The 17,437-nt window shown below is 36.2% G+C and overlaps 1 protein-coding gene across 4 annotated transcripts in view; it reads left to right on the plus strand.

Moving 5' to 3' along the window:
• Window positions 1–17,437, plus strand: part of adcy7 (adenylate cyclase 7) — a 77,715-nt gene that overhangs the window by 44,634 nt on the left and 15,644 nt on the right. For 3 of the 4 annotated variants that reach the window (XM_015380711.1, XM_015380712.1, XM_015380715.1), the window contains 10 exons: window positions 1,685–1,834; window positions 3,825–3,985; window positions 5,739–5,850; window positions 6,882–7,009; window positions 7,818–7,976; window positions 9,874–10,006; window positions 11,213–11,401; window positions 11,560–11,603; window positions 15,697–15,756; window positions 16,536–16,613. In XM_015380711.1, coding sequence (XP_015236197.1) covers window positions 1,685–1,834; window positions 3,825–3,985; window positions 5,739–5,850; window positions 6,882–7,009; window positions 7,818–7,976; window positions 9,874–10,006; window positions 11,213–11,401; window positions 11,560–11,603; window positions 15,697–15,756; window positions 16,536–16,613 — 1,214 coding nt within the window. The remainder of the gene's footprint in view (window positions 1–1,684; window positions 1,835–3,824; window positions 3,986–5,738; window positions 5,851–6,881; window positions 7,010–7,817; window positions 7,977–9,873; window positions 10,007–11,212; window positions 11,402–11,559; window positions 11,604–15,696; window positions 15,757–16,535; window positions 16,614–17,437) is intronic. The other variant, XM_015380714.1, reaches the window with a different exon arrangement.

Consider the following 17,437-nt stretch of genomic DNA (forward strand, 5'->3'; position numbering starts at 1 on the left):
AACAAACAAAAAATTAGTTTTTGAGAATATATAAGAATTATGCTCTAATTTGTAGTTACCGATCTGTTACCACATTTTAATGTGAAAAACCGGATCCTCTCTACGTTCTTTTTCCTGTTTGGTGTGATTGCAATTGCGGATCTTGACCTGGCCGACTTCCACGGGACCAGAGCGGAGCAAAAAATAGCTTGGCTCCGTATTTCAATGGTGAACGACAAGAAGACGTACAGTACGTAGACGGTCATGTGCGGAGGAGTAGCAGTGGATCTGGAACAGTTCTCATTGATTAACATCACAGACAAGTACTCCACATGATGTGAGCAGGGCGCAGGGGTAACGGAGGATGTGGAATCTGGGGTCAAGGTATCCCACGTGGAGTAGTTTCGTTTGATTGGCTTTTAAGAGGGAGCTTTGTGATTGGTTGCAAACCATTCCCTATTAAAGAAAATGCATTTGTGTGTGGAGGAAAGTAAGAAGAGTCTCAAAAATCCACACATAAATGCAGTTAGGTTTAAAGAGAACTGGTACTTTGTAAATTAATTTATTATTTTATATGGACCAGAAATACTTTGGAGAATCTTGTGCCATGCATGTGTGGATCTTGTACTGTGTGTGTGAGTAACATGTCCTGTGCATTTAAATCACATATGTCTATTTATGAAAACTGAGACCAATCTAGCTCTGTATCTGGTTACCATCAGTTGGCAATTCAGGTGTAGTGTCTTGCCCAAGGACACAACAACACTTTAAGCCAACTGAACCATCAAACCTTCGATATCATCTGCCCTTCGATCCAATGCCACTGTTGCCCTATATAGGATCACTACAAACAGGCTGATTTATTTTAAATGTTTAATTCTTTAATAAAAGGACAAAATACATTTCTTCAAGCATTTTAGAATGCAATGTAGTTAGCCCTTTAAAGCCAGATCCAAGAATAAAACAAAACAGAAAATTACTTTTTTTTGGTTTGAATTCCTTATTTGCCCTTTTAACAAAATATGTAAAAAGAAAAAACAGAAATACATTTTTGATATTAATAATTTATTACTATGCGATAAGTCAAGATTATTTTTTGTGTAGTCTTCTACTGGCTGTTATCAGGTATATCAGTTGTGTACAATAGGATTTTGAGCAATGTTTTTACCAATAAATTATGTACAAGGTGTCAGATGCAAAACATTTCAGAAACCGTATGTATCAAATACGATACATTTGGCATTATAGGGCTAAACCAGTTAAAAAATACATTTTAGCCTAGCTCAAGTATTAGCATTACATTTACAGAGACAATTACACAGAGGAAACCCGCCTGATGTTTAATACCAAATAGATTCTCCCCGTTAATTATACTGATTTTCTAGGTATTCAAGTGCAACAACAGAAAATGTATTTCTTTACAAATTTTCCATTTTCAATCACACACACAACATTATGTTGCCTTCCCTCCTTGTGAAGGTTGTTAGTGACTTATACTTTCTGAATCAAGTTACTCATAAATTAAATAATATCCTGATTTACTGTGATGCACCTGCATATAAAGATGTGCAGCATGTTCTACGTTTCTAGACTTCATAGAGGGCTATGTGTAAACTAATTAACATGCATGGTTTTTTATGTGTAATGTGAATAAAAGCTTTTTTAGTTATAACTTTGTTATTTACTGCGGTGTCTCTTTGTACAGCTTGTGTCCAATGCTGTGGTGTTTCTGTGTGGCTGTGGAGTTGGAGCGTTTTATAAGGTTCTTATGGAAAAAACGCTACGGCAGACCTTCCAAGACACTCTGAGGTGCCTAAGCATGCGGGTAAAGCTTGAAATAGAGAAGAGACAACAGGTTGGTAAAAACAAAAAGCTTGACATTATAAATATCTCTTTATGGCATGTTGTAGACTCAGCTGAATAGCTGCATTTATCCAGGAATTAGACGGCTTTACATGAGAATACCTGTGTAATTTTTTTAAAGCCCTTGAAGGTTCTGCTTATGTAAGCTACAATTATTCAACACCTGACTGTGTATTTTATTTTTTCTTTACCAAGCGGTGTTCTTGGTCGCTTCAGTGAAGAACTGTGGGTATACGGCAAGGCCTTTTGCATATTATGAAAATATAACTGAAGTAAAACAAGCACTTTGGGGGAATTATGAAATATCCCATCAGTAAATTACCATCGCTAGGATATTTCTTCTTTTTGCAGAAACTTTTCGCAGCCATCCTTTGGCCTCACTTTAGTTTCATTACTACTAACTAATCCCTGTCAAAGTATATCATCCTGTAACACCCTTAATTAGATGCATCTGCGAGGACTTGTTTGGACTTCATAGAGGTCCTTTGAAAAAGATCCTTATTTGACGTTAAAAAATAGTTACATATGAAAAGAATAGAATTAAATTATACTTAGTTTAAATTAATTATCATCTATTTAAATATAAAATAAGCTTGAATTGAATATTTTTTGTTGTTTGAGCTTGTACCTTACCTGCCCTCCACATGCTTGTTCACCGCATTGTCTGAAAGGCTATTTGATCAAATAAAAAACAATCTTCAAATACAGTTTTTACTGTTAATGTCACATTTCATTGGACCTGCAACCAGGACTGTATCTTTGCCCAAAGAAGTTATATTTAGGACAGCTGCCACAGGTATCATTAAGAGGCTGCGCTGTTTCTAGTTTGCTGACATGATTATCAGTCCACCGCTCCAACATCAGGATCAGGCAGGTGCAGCAATGGGAGTGAATTAATAAACAATCCTACTGTAGAAAAATACAGTGCTGTTTAAACATATTTTGACCATCATATTTTGTGATCAAATGTAAACATGTCACAAACAGAAGTATAATAATAATGTAAGTAATAATGATCAACTGCAGCAGATGTGGAAAGCCAGAGGTGCCAAACGTTAATAAAGTGGCAGGATTTCTATTAGTAAATATGAAAATTGCAATGTTTCTTACATCTATTAAAATTAATAGAACTATATTTTATTATAAATGTAAAAATATTCAACATTTATTGTTTTAAGTTATAAGATACAAACTTTTCCTTTGTCCTCCTCACATTTTCAAGCACAAACTGAACTCTGTGTTGGGAGGGTCAGATACAAGGACTTGAGAGAAAATCTGTATAAAGGAGCAAGTTTGAAAAACTGCCTGAAACCTGTCTCAACTATTTAGTGTCACTTTAAAGATAACAGCAAAGTCTGAATTCTTTGAAACAAAGACACAAATGAATTTTTTTTTTTAATTATACAAAAGAAGAATGTAATGTTTATTCTCTCACATTCACTTCATTGCACATCAAACGTTACAAATGTCATCACAGTTATTGCTCATCTGAAGGGATTTTGCAGATTAAATCTCATAAGCCTGGATTCATCCCTTGTAGTGAGAGCATATAACTCAATTCATTCCTAATGACATAACAAGAGGTTACTCATATCATGAGAAGTTGTCTCTTTAAAAAATTCTGCATCATTAGACCAATGAACTATAAACAGTTTTCTAGTTTCTATTCACATTAAAAGTATGATGCCAATATCTTTTCTAGAGAATAAAAATCATGTTTTAATATTGGGTAAATATATATATATAGAATATGTTTATATGTATATCGCATGTCATTAGAAAGTTCAGTGAATGGGAAAAGTATGGCAGAAAGGTGCAGAAACAATGTTCTTTTTTTTCTAAGTATTTTTTTTCTATTTGGTCTGGAGCATTCATCAATAGGGATTGAGCACACCAGTTAAATAGGCATTGCATGCTTCCTTGATTACAGTTATTTAACAGATCTTCTCTTTATGTGTGTAAATGTGTGTGTGTGTGTGTAGGAAAACCTGCTGCAGTCTGTGCTTCCTGTTTATATCTCCATGAAGATGAAACTGGCAATAATGGAGCGGTTACAAGACTGTAAAGATAAAGACGAGCAGCAGCGACTTGTGAAGGACAACAACTTTCACAGCCTTTATGTCAAGAGACATGAGAATGTCAGGTATGACCACAAACACACTAAAATCTGTTCTTTTATTTATATATCCACTGATGACTTTAATTCTTGTTATTTTACATTCTCATTTAATTTGTTGAGCAATAGACTATTAAATGGTAAAGAATTGTATGTTAGTGATGTGTCACAAAACTATAAATATAGAGCTTGCAAAAGCAGAAAAGAGCACCTATAAACAGTTTTCTCAATGAAGTTCATACAAAACTTAAGATGATTATCCCTGCTTTTGAGGTAGAGACTCAGATACTTATTTGCAGCTTGAGGATTTTATAATTTAATAAGTGCTGACAGATATTAGGGTAATTTGAAGTGAACTTTGACAGGTGTCTTACCAGTCATTCAAAAGAGCCTTTGTAGAGTTTTTAACACCTTTCCATCTGAATTTTCATCAGATAAAAACAAAATACATAAAAAAAGTCAGGGGTATACAGTTGATTTTCTTTAGGTCTTCCCTGGACAAGTAGTTCCCATGTTTTTTTCTGTTCATTTAAGGCTACAGTAAAAGGGTGTTGACTGACAGACTGGATACCTTACTCTCTCCCAGTAATTACCCTGGTCAGAGCTGTGATTAGCTGTGTCGGCAGACTCATAAAGCACCTGGCCATTTTTAGTCAGGGTGTAGAGAGACTCAAGACTGCGCAGCATCTGTGGTTCTCTACATAACAGCATAGGGTCATTTCCAGCAGGTTCAAGAGTAGCTGTAATCATCCACCATATGGGGAGTTTTTATTGCATCTTTAGTTCACTCAGCACAATACATACAACAGTGCTTATATTATTAAAGGAAATATGGATTGCATTTCAGTTGATGATACACTATGAGGAAAGAATACAATTCTGTTGAGTTTTTTTTATTTATTTTTTTTATTTTAAGTTAGCAAGCTAATAATTCCCATTGGGGCCAGATGCATTAACAGCATTAACGTTGATTTTCACTATATTTAGATAATCGAATGGTCAAAATAATTTCACTTTCCCTCTAAGGTTTTTGTTAAGTCTATTACTCAGTACTGGGGCAGACAGTCTTTTAAATGAATCACCAAGCAGGTTATTTCGAGGTTAATGGGAGAGTGCGCCAGGGGTTTGTATCTGCCACTACTTACCAAGAGTCACAAGCTGTACTGCTTACAGTGGATCATGGTGGTTTTATTCCTCCCATCTCATCGTCAGTCTAAGTAGAGACTGCCAGATTGCCCTCTCATCAGACACGTACTCCAGCTCGTTAAGGTTAGCCAGAGGTGCTTCCAGGCCAGCTTAGAGACATAGTTCCTCCAGTGTTTATTTGGGTCGTCCTCCCAGCTAGGGAGGGATAGGGGATTCCCTTGTTCTGCTGGGGGACCTTAACGTCCATGTGGGAAACAAAAGTAACACCTGTTCGCAGCCGAGTGGGAAGTGGATGAGAATCAGCCCTTCCAAATCCCAGGCAATGGTTTAATTTGATTGCTAACACTGTTACATCTCTTTTAGAAAGATTATTTATCCAGTAACTAAAAGTAAACCACCTTCTTCAATCAGGGGGCTGTGTTTGAAATACTTTGATTAGGCCTAAACTTGTCATTTTTAAAACCTTGTGTCCTTTTTCTCCCAATTCTCAACTATGACTGATGTTTTATTTCGTCTATTAACTTAGTTTGCAATAAAACTTAAAACATACATTTATGAGCAGATAAATGATTTTGTAAATGTAAAAAGGTAAACAATTATTTTACTTTTGTTTTGTTTTTTCTTTCCTTTTCAGTATCCTGTATGCAGACATTGTTGGCTTCACTCGTTTGGCCAGCGACTGTTCTCCTAAAGAGCTTGTAATTATGCTCAATGAACTGTTTGGCAAGTTCGACCAAATTGCCAAGGTGAGCAAAAATGGATGTTATATTCATTCTGACTACAAATTCCTTTAAAGAGTTAAACTCTTAGCTTGAATGTCAATGCTTTTAAACCACAATTAGTTGGCTCAAGCTTTAAAGCATTGTAGCTCCTAGCTAATGCAGTCTAATTATTGCTGTAAATTAAGTTTGGGACAGGAAATACTCTTATTTAGACCGTCATAATGGAAAATGTGGGTCCAGCCAAACAGCATCTGTAAAGAAAGAAATGTTTTTCACAGAGGATTTCTGTACGTTCTTAATGCCATGTTTATACTCAACACTGCATGAAAAACAGGATTATCTGCAGTATTTTGCATGTAAAACTGCAGCAGAACTGCAGGGTAACGGCTGTACTTTGGAGTTTTAGGTTTGGACTTAAAACCTCCAAAAACTTACGTGAATTTCTTATCTCATACCCCATTCCCAATGGCTGAAATACCTGTTTAAACCCAGGAACAACCGGCTTTTAGTGGCAGTGGGAAAGGCTGCACTGACGCTTGTCTACCTGGGTCAAACGTATTGGAAAGCAACCCGTGCTAAAATCGATCGGCATGCTGTGGGAACACCAGACCCGAGTTGACACGCTAATTTACATGATACCTTTGAGCGTGACGTATGGACGTCAACAATCCGCGCCAGTCGCATCTGATCTAATAAGCCAAAACGAATCTGTTTACATTCGTTAAACATGGCGCAGCTCTGGTGAGAAAGATTCGAATAGGTATAGGACACACTTACTAAGCCCTGGCTTCCTTACATGTTACTCTCTATATTTTACATTCCCGATTTCTGTCGCACTGGTGACATCATCAACGCTAACCCAACGTGATGGTGTCACCAGACACGCAGCCTTGGGAGGACAGAGGCCAAGCTCACCAGTTGGGATTAGACCCAGCTTGTTTTGCAAGTTGGAAGGGATCCAAGTGCTAATTGTTAGCAGGTCGATCCATTGTTGAAAAACATGTCATTTGATTTCATAATGAGGTTTTATGATAAATTTCTTTTAATATTTACAGGAAAATGAATGCATGAGAATTAAGATCCTGGGAGACTGCTACTACTGTGTGTCGGGCCTGCCAGTATCACTGCCAAAACATGCAAAGAACTGTGTTAAAATGGGGCTGGACATGTGTGAAGCCATCAAGTGAGTTTACCAGCCATCATATTTCATCTGTGAAACATATAAACATGAATACTTGCTAATTAACATTGTCTTATCCATATAAGCCTAAATAAGACATTTAGGTGGTTTAATCTTTTTAAAGGCTACAAATTTAAAACTTGCAGCATTTTCCAAATTGTTTCATTTTCCAGCCCCAACCCCACCTCTGGATGCACACTGTCATCAGCTGACTGAAAGAAGGCAGCTGCACATTTTCCTCTGCAAAGAGAAACAAGACAGATCAGATAAAGCTACTAATACCATCCTGTAATATTTTCAGTGTTATTCTAGAAAGAGAAGAATGTCAAAAAGACATAAGATAATAAAACTTGGAAATAGTGTTTAATTTATCAGAGCTTGTTTAAAATTGTGTGTTTTACTCCATGTAACAAAATCAGAATAAAAAAAGAATTACTGTAATTAGATGCATCGTGTAAACTGTAAATATCAATATGTTATTGAATATTTTGCTTTTCTTGAAATAGTAATTTGCTTGTTAGTGTGAAAAAATAAAAATCCTACCTGCAACACCGACAAAAAAAGATTGAAATATTGCACCATTGTTAATTCAGTATCTGCCATAAAAGACCTTACAATTAAATCCTAAAAAGCATAAATTATGCAGCCAGAATCACTATTCTTACTTGCAGAACATAAATATCCTCAAATATATGCACATTAATGGAAATCGAACATTAACGCCTTTGTTATTGTTGCTTCGTAGATGTTTGCAGGTAATCATATACCGTAGTAATACTGAGCATTTGAGTTAACTGGAAATCTCCTCTAGGCAGGTACGGGAAGCCACTGGAGTAGATATCAACATGAGAGTGGGTGTTCACTCAGGCAATGTGCTCTGCGGTGTGATCGGCCTCAGAAAGTGGCAGTTTGATGTATGGTCACATGATGTTACCCTGGCCAATCATATGGAGTCAGGAGGCCTCCCAGGGTAAGTACTTCTGCTTTCAAATCTACAAATAGTGAATTATTTGGTATTTATTCATCTTAGAGGAACTTACCTATGCTCATTTTTTATTTTTACCCCAGAGACGATCTAATCAGGCCAATACTGAATATCTGTTTTTTTTTAAGGTTTGAACTGTCAATTCAGACTTAACTGTAGTTTAGTAAACCACAGACATTAACATTTAAAAATAGCATCTGCAGGCTCTTTTATAGAAACAGTAGTTTGAAATCCAACATAAATGGAAATAAAAAAGATAATCCCCATTCATGCATCAAAGCATGCTTTTGTCTTTCATCTGCTTATTTTTACAAATCTCAAAAAAGTGGATGTACGATTAATATTTTCATGTGTTCTGCGCAGTGTCCTATTCACAAATGATATTGATCTGATTTGTATTTGCGTTCTGAATGATGCAGGTATGTTGAGTTTAGTCGTAGATAGGGCTGCAACAACAAATCGATAAAATCGATAAAAATCGACTTTTAAAAGCGTTGGCAACGAATTTCATCATCGATTAGTTGTGTCGCGCGATTAATGCGTCATCCGCCGCCGGCATCATCACATCCACTTGACTGAAACGGGGGAAGAAAAAAATTACGGCAGAGCGAACCAGCGCTGCAGGTGCAGTGTTGCCAACTCAGCTACTTTGTAGCTATATTTAGCGACTTTTCAGACCCCTCCAGCGACTATTTTTCAAAAAAGCGACTAGCGACAAATCTGGCGACTTTTTAAGGTGTCACTGGCGGCTTTTGGAGACTCTTACGTGAAAGCATGTATCGTTCCTAATCTTGTCCTCCAGCGGCAGCTGCTGCCGTGGGGCGCCTCCCCCATCCCAACCCCGTTCTCCCGCATGAGTCCCTCTCAGCGCTGCAGTCAGAGCCGCAGGATGTTTCAGCGTCCAGACTGCAAATGAAGCGCGCATCCGCCGGGATTGACGGCCAAATTGATCACAATAATTAAAATAGCCTTTATAAATAAATTAACTTGCAAATTATGAGGGCAAGGCTTTTGAAGTTTAAATCTTCTGGCAAAGATAAAGTAAAGAAGATCCTGCAATTTATGGAAGTAAAGCAGAATAAAATCCAGCAAGATCAGTAATATGTCAATTAATTATCTGCCACATTCCCATGTAAATATATGTCTTTGGAGGATGTGTTTTTTAGCACCCCTAGTTCTCTCATTTTTATTCCAAATACAATTTATAATTTGAATCACAGGGCTATTTTTATCTCTATGGTTCAGTATTTTCTCAAGTAGCAACTTTAACTGCTATACTTTCCTGTCTTAAAAGGCAGAACTCTTCTAGTCTAAAAAAACTCATTTGTTGAAATGGGGGGGCCTATTGTTTGAACCCCTTAGGGGCTTTTAAAAACAAAAATGTCTTTTTTTGCGCTTTATGAAACAAAGTAACCTATATTTTGTGGATGTACAACTACATTTCTCATGTAAGTTTGCGTAGTTTTAACACAAACATTTATTTTTCATATTGCACCAGGACAGTTAATGAGCAACCTGTACTTGTGTGCTTGTTTGTTCTGTCTAAAATGTTTATTTTGGAATAAAGAGGTTAATATAAAAAATATTTTTGTCCGATTCATCGATTAATCTAAAAAATAATCGGCCGATTCATCGATTTTTAAAATAACCGTTAGTTGCAGCCCTAGTCGTAGATACAATAATGCATGGTATAAATACTGCACCTTCTCTAACTGCCTCAAAAACAAAAGCCTCTGACAGTTCGGAAAAATGGTATTACAATGAAATTCATATGAATAGGATTTGTTTTCAGATTGTATTACATTGTGGCCTGATAAGAAAAGGGATTAATCAAACTAAGTGACCTAAAAAGATGCCCTACTGTTTTTTTTTTTCTTTTCAGCCGTGTCCATATCACAGAGGCAACTCTAAAGCACCTCAACAAGGCCTATGAAGTTGAAGAGGGCAACGGCCACCTCAGAGACCCTTACCTAAGTGAACTCAATATCCAGACATACCTAGTCATCGATCCAAGGGTATGTTTACTGCCAAGTAGGCTCAGTAGTACTTATAAAAGGAAACAGTAAAACAAAAACAGTAATAGGAATCATACAGATTAAAATCAGAAAAATCCTAAAATTTAAGATGTTTATGTAATGACTCAGAACAGAGGGCAAGAAGTACAGTGGGATAACTTCAAAGCTTTTATTAAAACAATGGTCATTTGCGGATCTGCAGCAGATGCAGCTTGGGCGTCTATGGCAGGAAACTCTGGTATGAAGAAACACAGGGTAGTGATTGCAAAAACTTGATGGAGGATGATCTGAACACGTGAGTCACTAACCTGGGCTAGAGTTCAGTCCGTACTCTGAGAATGAGGTTGGAACCGGCCGGTCAGCTGACAAGACGCACTGCTTTCCACACAAAGAGCTCCAGACACCAAGGCCTTGAAGGACACAGAGCTGACAGGAGGTCAGATCTGAGCAGATGACAGAGGAAGTCAGTATAACCCAGAGGGCGAAGACAAGAGGCAGATCCAGGTTCAGTCCACAGTGAATCCAGCAGAATCCAAAGACAGGTCAGGCAAGCAGATCAGTAGGGGGCAGGCAGGCTCAAAGGTCCGAATACATAACGTTAAATGAAATGAGCAATTAAGCCAGCCAGCGCCAAGATCATGATAGTTTAAGTAAAAAAACAAAAAATAAGTGTCCTTTTCTTTGACAGTTATGCACTAATTAGTGTTAATATGTCACACAAAGTTCCTAGAAAATACATAGAAAATTTTAATGTGACGGAAAGTGAAAAATCTAATTTCATGGATGCCTTTGTAAGGCCTACAAATATTATTCTTTAAAATCCATTGGTTATGAGGCTCGGGGGGTTGGTTTTCCTTTCAATGAGCTGAAGAGTGTTTTCTAAACAACAAAATCTGCAATCGTTTTAGTTTGATCACAACAAAAGATCCAAATACATTTTTGCAGTTTTATCAATGTAATCTTTGAAGTGCTTGAAAATTTTGTCATTTTCCTTAAAGTGCACACTTAACTGATATATTCTGGGACTTTTTTTACATTCTTATATCATCTATAAATACACAAAAAAGATCAACAAATATCAGGAGTTTTAAATAATATATATATATATATATATATATATATATATATATATATATATATATATAAAAAAATATATTAATATTGAATTCAATATGAAATAGCCTTAGTGAATATTTTTCTGTGCAGTCGAAGGATCCATCACTGAACACCAAGCGCTCTACCAGACCCATCGTAAATCATGGCCTGAAGATGAGGGCGTCAGTCCGTATGACCCGTTACCTTGAATCCTGGGGGGCCGTTAAACCTTTCGCCCACCTGCAGAGCCGGGAAGGCTTTACGTCTGACAACATCGGTACTGGGAAGACACGATTCAAGGTAATCAGAAGAAGCACAATGCCTTTCCTGTTATATCACTCATATTTATCCATTTAGGATAAGCATATATTTAACAGATATTTGTTTATTTTTATTTTTACGGTTTTTGGGAAAACAGCTGAATCATTCCAAAAATTAAATCTTCTTATTATTTTCAGGACATTCCTTTACGACCAACCACAGGCTTCAAGAACACTGATAGGTAAGGAAAATCTGCTGCTAAACAGTTTTAAAACTCTTTGTTATATGTAATAAAATGGAAAGAAAAGTTGTATATAAATTGAACTTTTCACACAGAATCCTACTCACTGTGCCTTTAACTATTTCTGTTTCTTAAAATTGAATTAACTTTATCAAAGGATTCTGCACAAAGTGACAAAGATATCAATAATCTCAATAATAATGAAAATTATTAGATATATTGTGGCTCTCAAACGAGGACACATCCCTGTTGACAATCTAGATTTCTTACTTAAAAACTGAGGCTGTGATTAACTTTTTTTTTTTTTTTTTTTTATCAAAATCATTTTTGAAGCACCCCTTGTTTCAATATCAGCCTTCAGTCTTCTTTAGTAGGAATGTTTACCCTTGAAACACTACAGCTTATTGCAGACCAGAGGAAGAAAAAGAGCACAAACATTTCATTTTCTGCAGCACAACGCTGGTAGACAAAAACTAAAAGATCTGCAGCTGCAATTGCAACACAATACAAAGCAGTGAGTCAGGAGAGCTGAATATAATGGTGTGCAAAATGTTTAAAATTTAAACTATCAGGTGTTATTTTCTATCTAGTATAAAAATATACCCCCTTTTTAAATTGTCCATAATAAAAAAACTGTAATACAACACATTAAAGTTTGTTTTAATGTGGTGAAATGTCATTCAGAATGGAACATTTAGGGAGTCATAACCTGAAACTTTACATCTATGATCCCTCTCAACATTTATTTATGTTTAATCATTTAAAGAAGAGCCAAAAACTTAACTATAACTCATTTAACAAGATTTTTATGTTTTTCATTAGAATAAGATATGCAGGATAAACATGTTTTCTCTGTATTTTACAGACTTTCATCTGCCTAATAAAGAAATAGTGATACCATCGGTATTATTTACAAAAATAAAGAAACAACTTTGAAAACTGCATTAAAATGGAATCTATCTGTTTTCTATAGTTATTAAACAAGCTTCACTTTAAGTAATGTTTTTACCTGGAAAGGATCAGACGAGGCTGAAGGTTGATGTAGGTTAATGGATTGTCTGTTGTCTTGGCACAGTAAATAACTGCCTGACATCTTTTTACTGCTTTCCTTTACACTGTTATACTTCCATATTATAAAGCTTTCCTCATATCAGTCTCTTTTTTTCACATTTCCATTATATATTTACATTTCAAAATCCACAGTTTAGCATGCGTTATGTTTTTAAGGTGACCAAAGACTAATTTTACCACATGAATGTAGCGATGATGATGTTTGCCAATTTTTTTACAAATGCAATTCACTTCTCCTCATCTTATATCTTTCATTTAAACCTCACAGCCAGCTTGTTAAAATCTAGAGGCCTGCCCACACGAAGCGCAATGAATACAACTACAGCTCTAAATGTGTTAATTGTTAGAAGAAATGACTGAAGTGGATATAATCAGGTTACACCATTATATAAACTCTATGGCAACAATGGAAATCTAAATAGTGCAGGGTGGATGATAATCCAGAAATGATACTATTAAAAAGATTTTACAAAAGGGGATTGAACCGATGTATTATTTAGACTTAATCAACAAATAAAGCTTAGTCTACTGTCGTTGCCACTAATATGGTTAAACCTGTTGCTTTGAAATTAGTACTGATGAATCGATTCTAGTCTAATTCTGCAACTTACAGCAAGAAAATAAAGTCCTGCTATACATGCTTCACCCACCAAAACCGTTTCCAAAAGGAATAGTAGTAATATACAGTTCTATGTAAAATAATTTCTTGTCTAATCCAAATATTTCGCGATAAAAGCAAACTGTATTATTATTTTTTTGTTTTCATTTTATTCATATTATTGACTCAAATTTTTGTGGAGGAAAGTCTAATACTAAACATTGTTCTAAACACAATATCGCAACCATGACACAAGGTGGTGGCAGCATTATGCTTTGGGGTTTTTGCAGGGTTTTTCTCTAATATGGGCTGGGAAGCTGGTCGATGAATCTTACAGGGGCTTCTCAGTGAGATGGAGTTCCTTTGACATCAAACTTTGTGTAAATGTTACTATAAATTATCACTTAGATATTTTTAACTGGTACATTAATATCAAACCTATGAACTGATTTTCTTTTCACAGAGTTACATTTTGACATGGCGCTTTATTGTTTTAAATCTCATTAAAACACGTTTACACATATCCAGTTTCTGATGCATCAGATACTTATTTACATAAGAGCATTTTTTTATCTTGTTAATCTAATTCTTGAAATCAATCTACTTTTTCATGATATTCTAATTTTATGACCAGCACCTGTAGGCTGAGCCGGAGGAAAAAGCAGCGCAGCAGGAATCCATCCTAAAAGAGCTAATATCCTCAACTACTCCTCATTTACACTCAACTAGACGTGAAAGTAGTGACGCTTTACATTTACTGATGGAGGAAAAGTGCAATTTCATACTCGGTTGTTTAGTTAGTTAGCTTCATCATATGACGCAGATGCCAAATGAATTAAAACAAGCGATGGACGAAGTTATACCAAGAATTATTCAATACTTCTGCAGATTCACATTAAAGTGCTTTTCATTTTATCCAGAATGAGTTGGAAATAAGGCGGGAATCTGTTAGGACTTAAGAAGAAAGTATAATAATGGATTTGCTTTCCCTGCAGAAGCTGCGCAGATTTAGAGGAGGAACAGATTCCCTCAGGGAACCTTCCTTAGCACGACACCAGACTTAGACTTAGACAGATTTATTTTGTAATTTTGTATACACAACTGTATACAAAACGAAATTTTGTTTTGAACAGCTCTCTAGACAATTTCATTTTTTTCTTTTTTTTCACCAGTGGAGCACGTCAAAGATAATCCTCTCACTCTGACTCTGGCAGTGATAATCATGTCGGCCGTATATGCTCCGTCCTTTCTATTACTTAATCCCATCGCCAGTGTCCCAGGTAGCCGACTGGTCATTTCTTTATTTAACTTTAAGCCACAATTTCTAATCCTGCATCACAAACAGATGGTTGCACACACATTCATGTGGATTTTTCCCCCCTGATATTAGGCAGCTTTTTTAATTCCGGTCGGTGGACTGAGTTAGGAATAAAAAAAAAATGAGACTCAGGGAAAACTGAAAGCTTGGAATCGGTTCTGATCATTTATACCCAGACCTGCTCATAATGGTTTTTACTTTGTCTTTTTTGAGCCTTACAAAAATATTTGCACTGGCCGTAATCAGCAGACATTATTCTATATGATGGTACTGCTTAATCATGTCAATTTGGCAACTTCAGAGGCTATAACTTCTGCTTCGGTGAACACCAATGTTTATGTTGTATTCAGAGCACGACTCATGTCTTATCCCTCTTGGTTAAAATGTTCTTTTCCACTCTTGATCACTTGATCTTGGACTTTCATTTTACACCTCCACTTAAAAAATGCTGACTTGCTGGGCTCCATTACTTTCTAGTTTTCTTATTGAGGGTTTGTGCAATATTGTACCTCCGGTTATGTGATCCTGTTAGGGTAAATATTCAAACAGCTTATATCTACTAACAAATAGAGTAAAAACAAAGCGTAAAACCACTTGATGGGACATCATTTAAACACAAAGGCTTTTATGTTCAGATAGAGTGAGCTATTGGTGAAATTTGTCCAGTCTAACCCTGTTTAGTGCTACACAGGACTGTACTGGATGAAAGGCTAGAAAGATGCTGCAGAATATTTAGCATTTGGGAAAATGACCCCAAAATGTGCAGCTAAAACCTCTGAACCAGATGGAGCCAGTCAAACTCCAAAGCAAAATTCATTGAAGAATCTTGGAAAAGATCTGAAAATTTCTTGTAGATGCTCTTCTTTCAGTTTTACAGAGCATTAACTTTTTTTTTCTTCGTTTATTTTATAATGAAAATGACTGAAAATGTAAAAAAGTTCAAGAGATAGGAATACTTTTTCGAAGCACTCTACATGGCAGCAGTGTGAACATTTTAAAGCCATTTGTTTTGCCAATCTAGGTATTTCTATTTCTACATGTCCTTGTGTTTTAGCTGCGCTCTTGTAATACATTTGTACTTTTGTCTTACTGTTGGATCCCACCAGCTTTGATGAGTCGCTTGAAGACCCATACTCCTTGTCCAACCCTCCACTCAGCAACCATAAGTGAGTGGGGCTTTTATGACCCACCGTGCCCTCGACCCAATCAGTGCAGTAGTTCTCAGCCTTCAGGCTTATTTCATCCCTTCATAAAATGTAGACTTCCCCCTGATCTTTTTTGAAACAAAAAAAAAAAAAAGAGATGCCACATTATAAGGTCTTCATATCATCTCTTTTTTAATATTTTGCTTCAAGGGGTTTACCTTTATATTTGCTTTTAAAAGTCCCATGCAAAGTCCCTACACTGTTCCTGTTAAACTGTGGTGATTTGATCCTCAGGATGAGAACTACTGTTTTGTAAATATGCTTCCTCACCCTACGTACACTAACCAATATAGTTTTAAATTGTTCTTTACATCTGTCTAATCGCTAACTCTTTTTACCAGGGCAGCACATGACCATAGCTGTGCTCTGGACTGACTCTCTGCTTTTAACCCTGATCACCTTTTTGGGCTTTTGTTTCTGATCAGGATCTGCAGATTGTTTCCTTTCTGATCTAGTTTAAAATATGGCAGACACACAACACATTCCTTTGGGATAGATTAACATACTGCGTCATGCATCCAGAACCCTGATTTCCCCCTCCCCCCTGCTTTAAATTTTCTCACAGACACAAACTAGATTGCTATTTTCTCACTAATGCTCTTACTGGAAGTAACCAAAATGTTTCCAAAATGGACCTCAATGCAGATCTAGTTTTCCTTCATTCTGTTCGGATGTGGCTGTCTGCCTCAAAGTATGTCTGGCTGCTGCTTCCTAATTATGTCCTGTGCTCTCTGCTGCAGGATCAAATCCCAGAAGACTAAGTTTGATGAGCAGCTGCACAACGAGATGACCACTACGATAGACGAGCTCAGCAGCAAGTAGGTCCTTCCTTTTGGAGTTTGTTTATTTATATATGGAAATGTGTGCATAGCTTCATGAAAAGTATATCATTGAGTAGTTATGGTTTAGGTTTGATTAAGAAATCCTAACATAAGAGTTAACCACAGTGGGTTTAGGCTTGGCAATGTTGAACTTGTGGTGGAAATCTAGATCCAAAGGAATAAACAAAGAACGATCATAATTTAAAAGTGTATAATTGTATGCATAAACACACTCTGCTCTGATAGCGTCTCACTGCATACACAATATACAACATGTTCCCTGTAGGGAACAAGAGCTGAATCTGCGTAGATTTGATTACGATCATTATTAATGTACTGTGAGGAGTCTGGAGTTGATTTAGAAATAAATGAAAGTCAAAAAATCTGCTTTTTTTTTTTTTTTTATAGGAAGCACATAGCTGCCAAATTTGAACTGGAGAGAAAGTAAACATCAACCCTTTAAAATACTTGTTTAGCAAAATCTGTGTTAACCTTAAGGATGCATGTTTTATATGGAAAATGTCCTTCTACAGTATATAGTGCTTTTAAGAAGTATTTCCTCTTTATGTGTTTTTATTTTTTGATATTTTGACATATTTATTTAACACTTTTTCTTAACCAGGGTGAAAATAAAATGCCAGAATCACGTTATTCAAAGCAAGTGGTGTTATTTACAAATGGGTAAACATGGAGCTGCAGAACTTTCACAAGATTGGCTGGACTGATGTAAAACTCCAAAGAAGCATCGATAGGAGTTCATAAAACAAAAACATCTAAAGCAGTTCAGAGTTCAGGACTTACTGGAGGGTTTCTGGGTAAAA

Source organism: Cyprinodon variegatus, unplaced genomic scaffold (genome assembly GCF_000732505.1).
Source record: "Cyprinodon variegatus isolate N-32 unplaced genomic scaffold, C_variegatus-1.0 Scaffold220, whole genome shotgun sequence".
Lineage (NCBI taxonomy): Eukaryota > Metazoa > Chordata > Actinopteri > Cyprinodontiformes > Cyprinodontidae > Cyprinodon > Cyprinodon variegatus.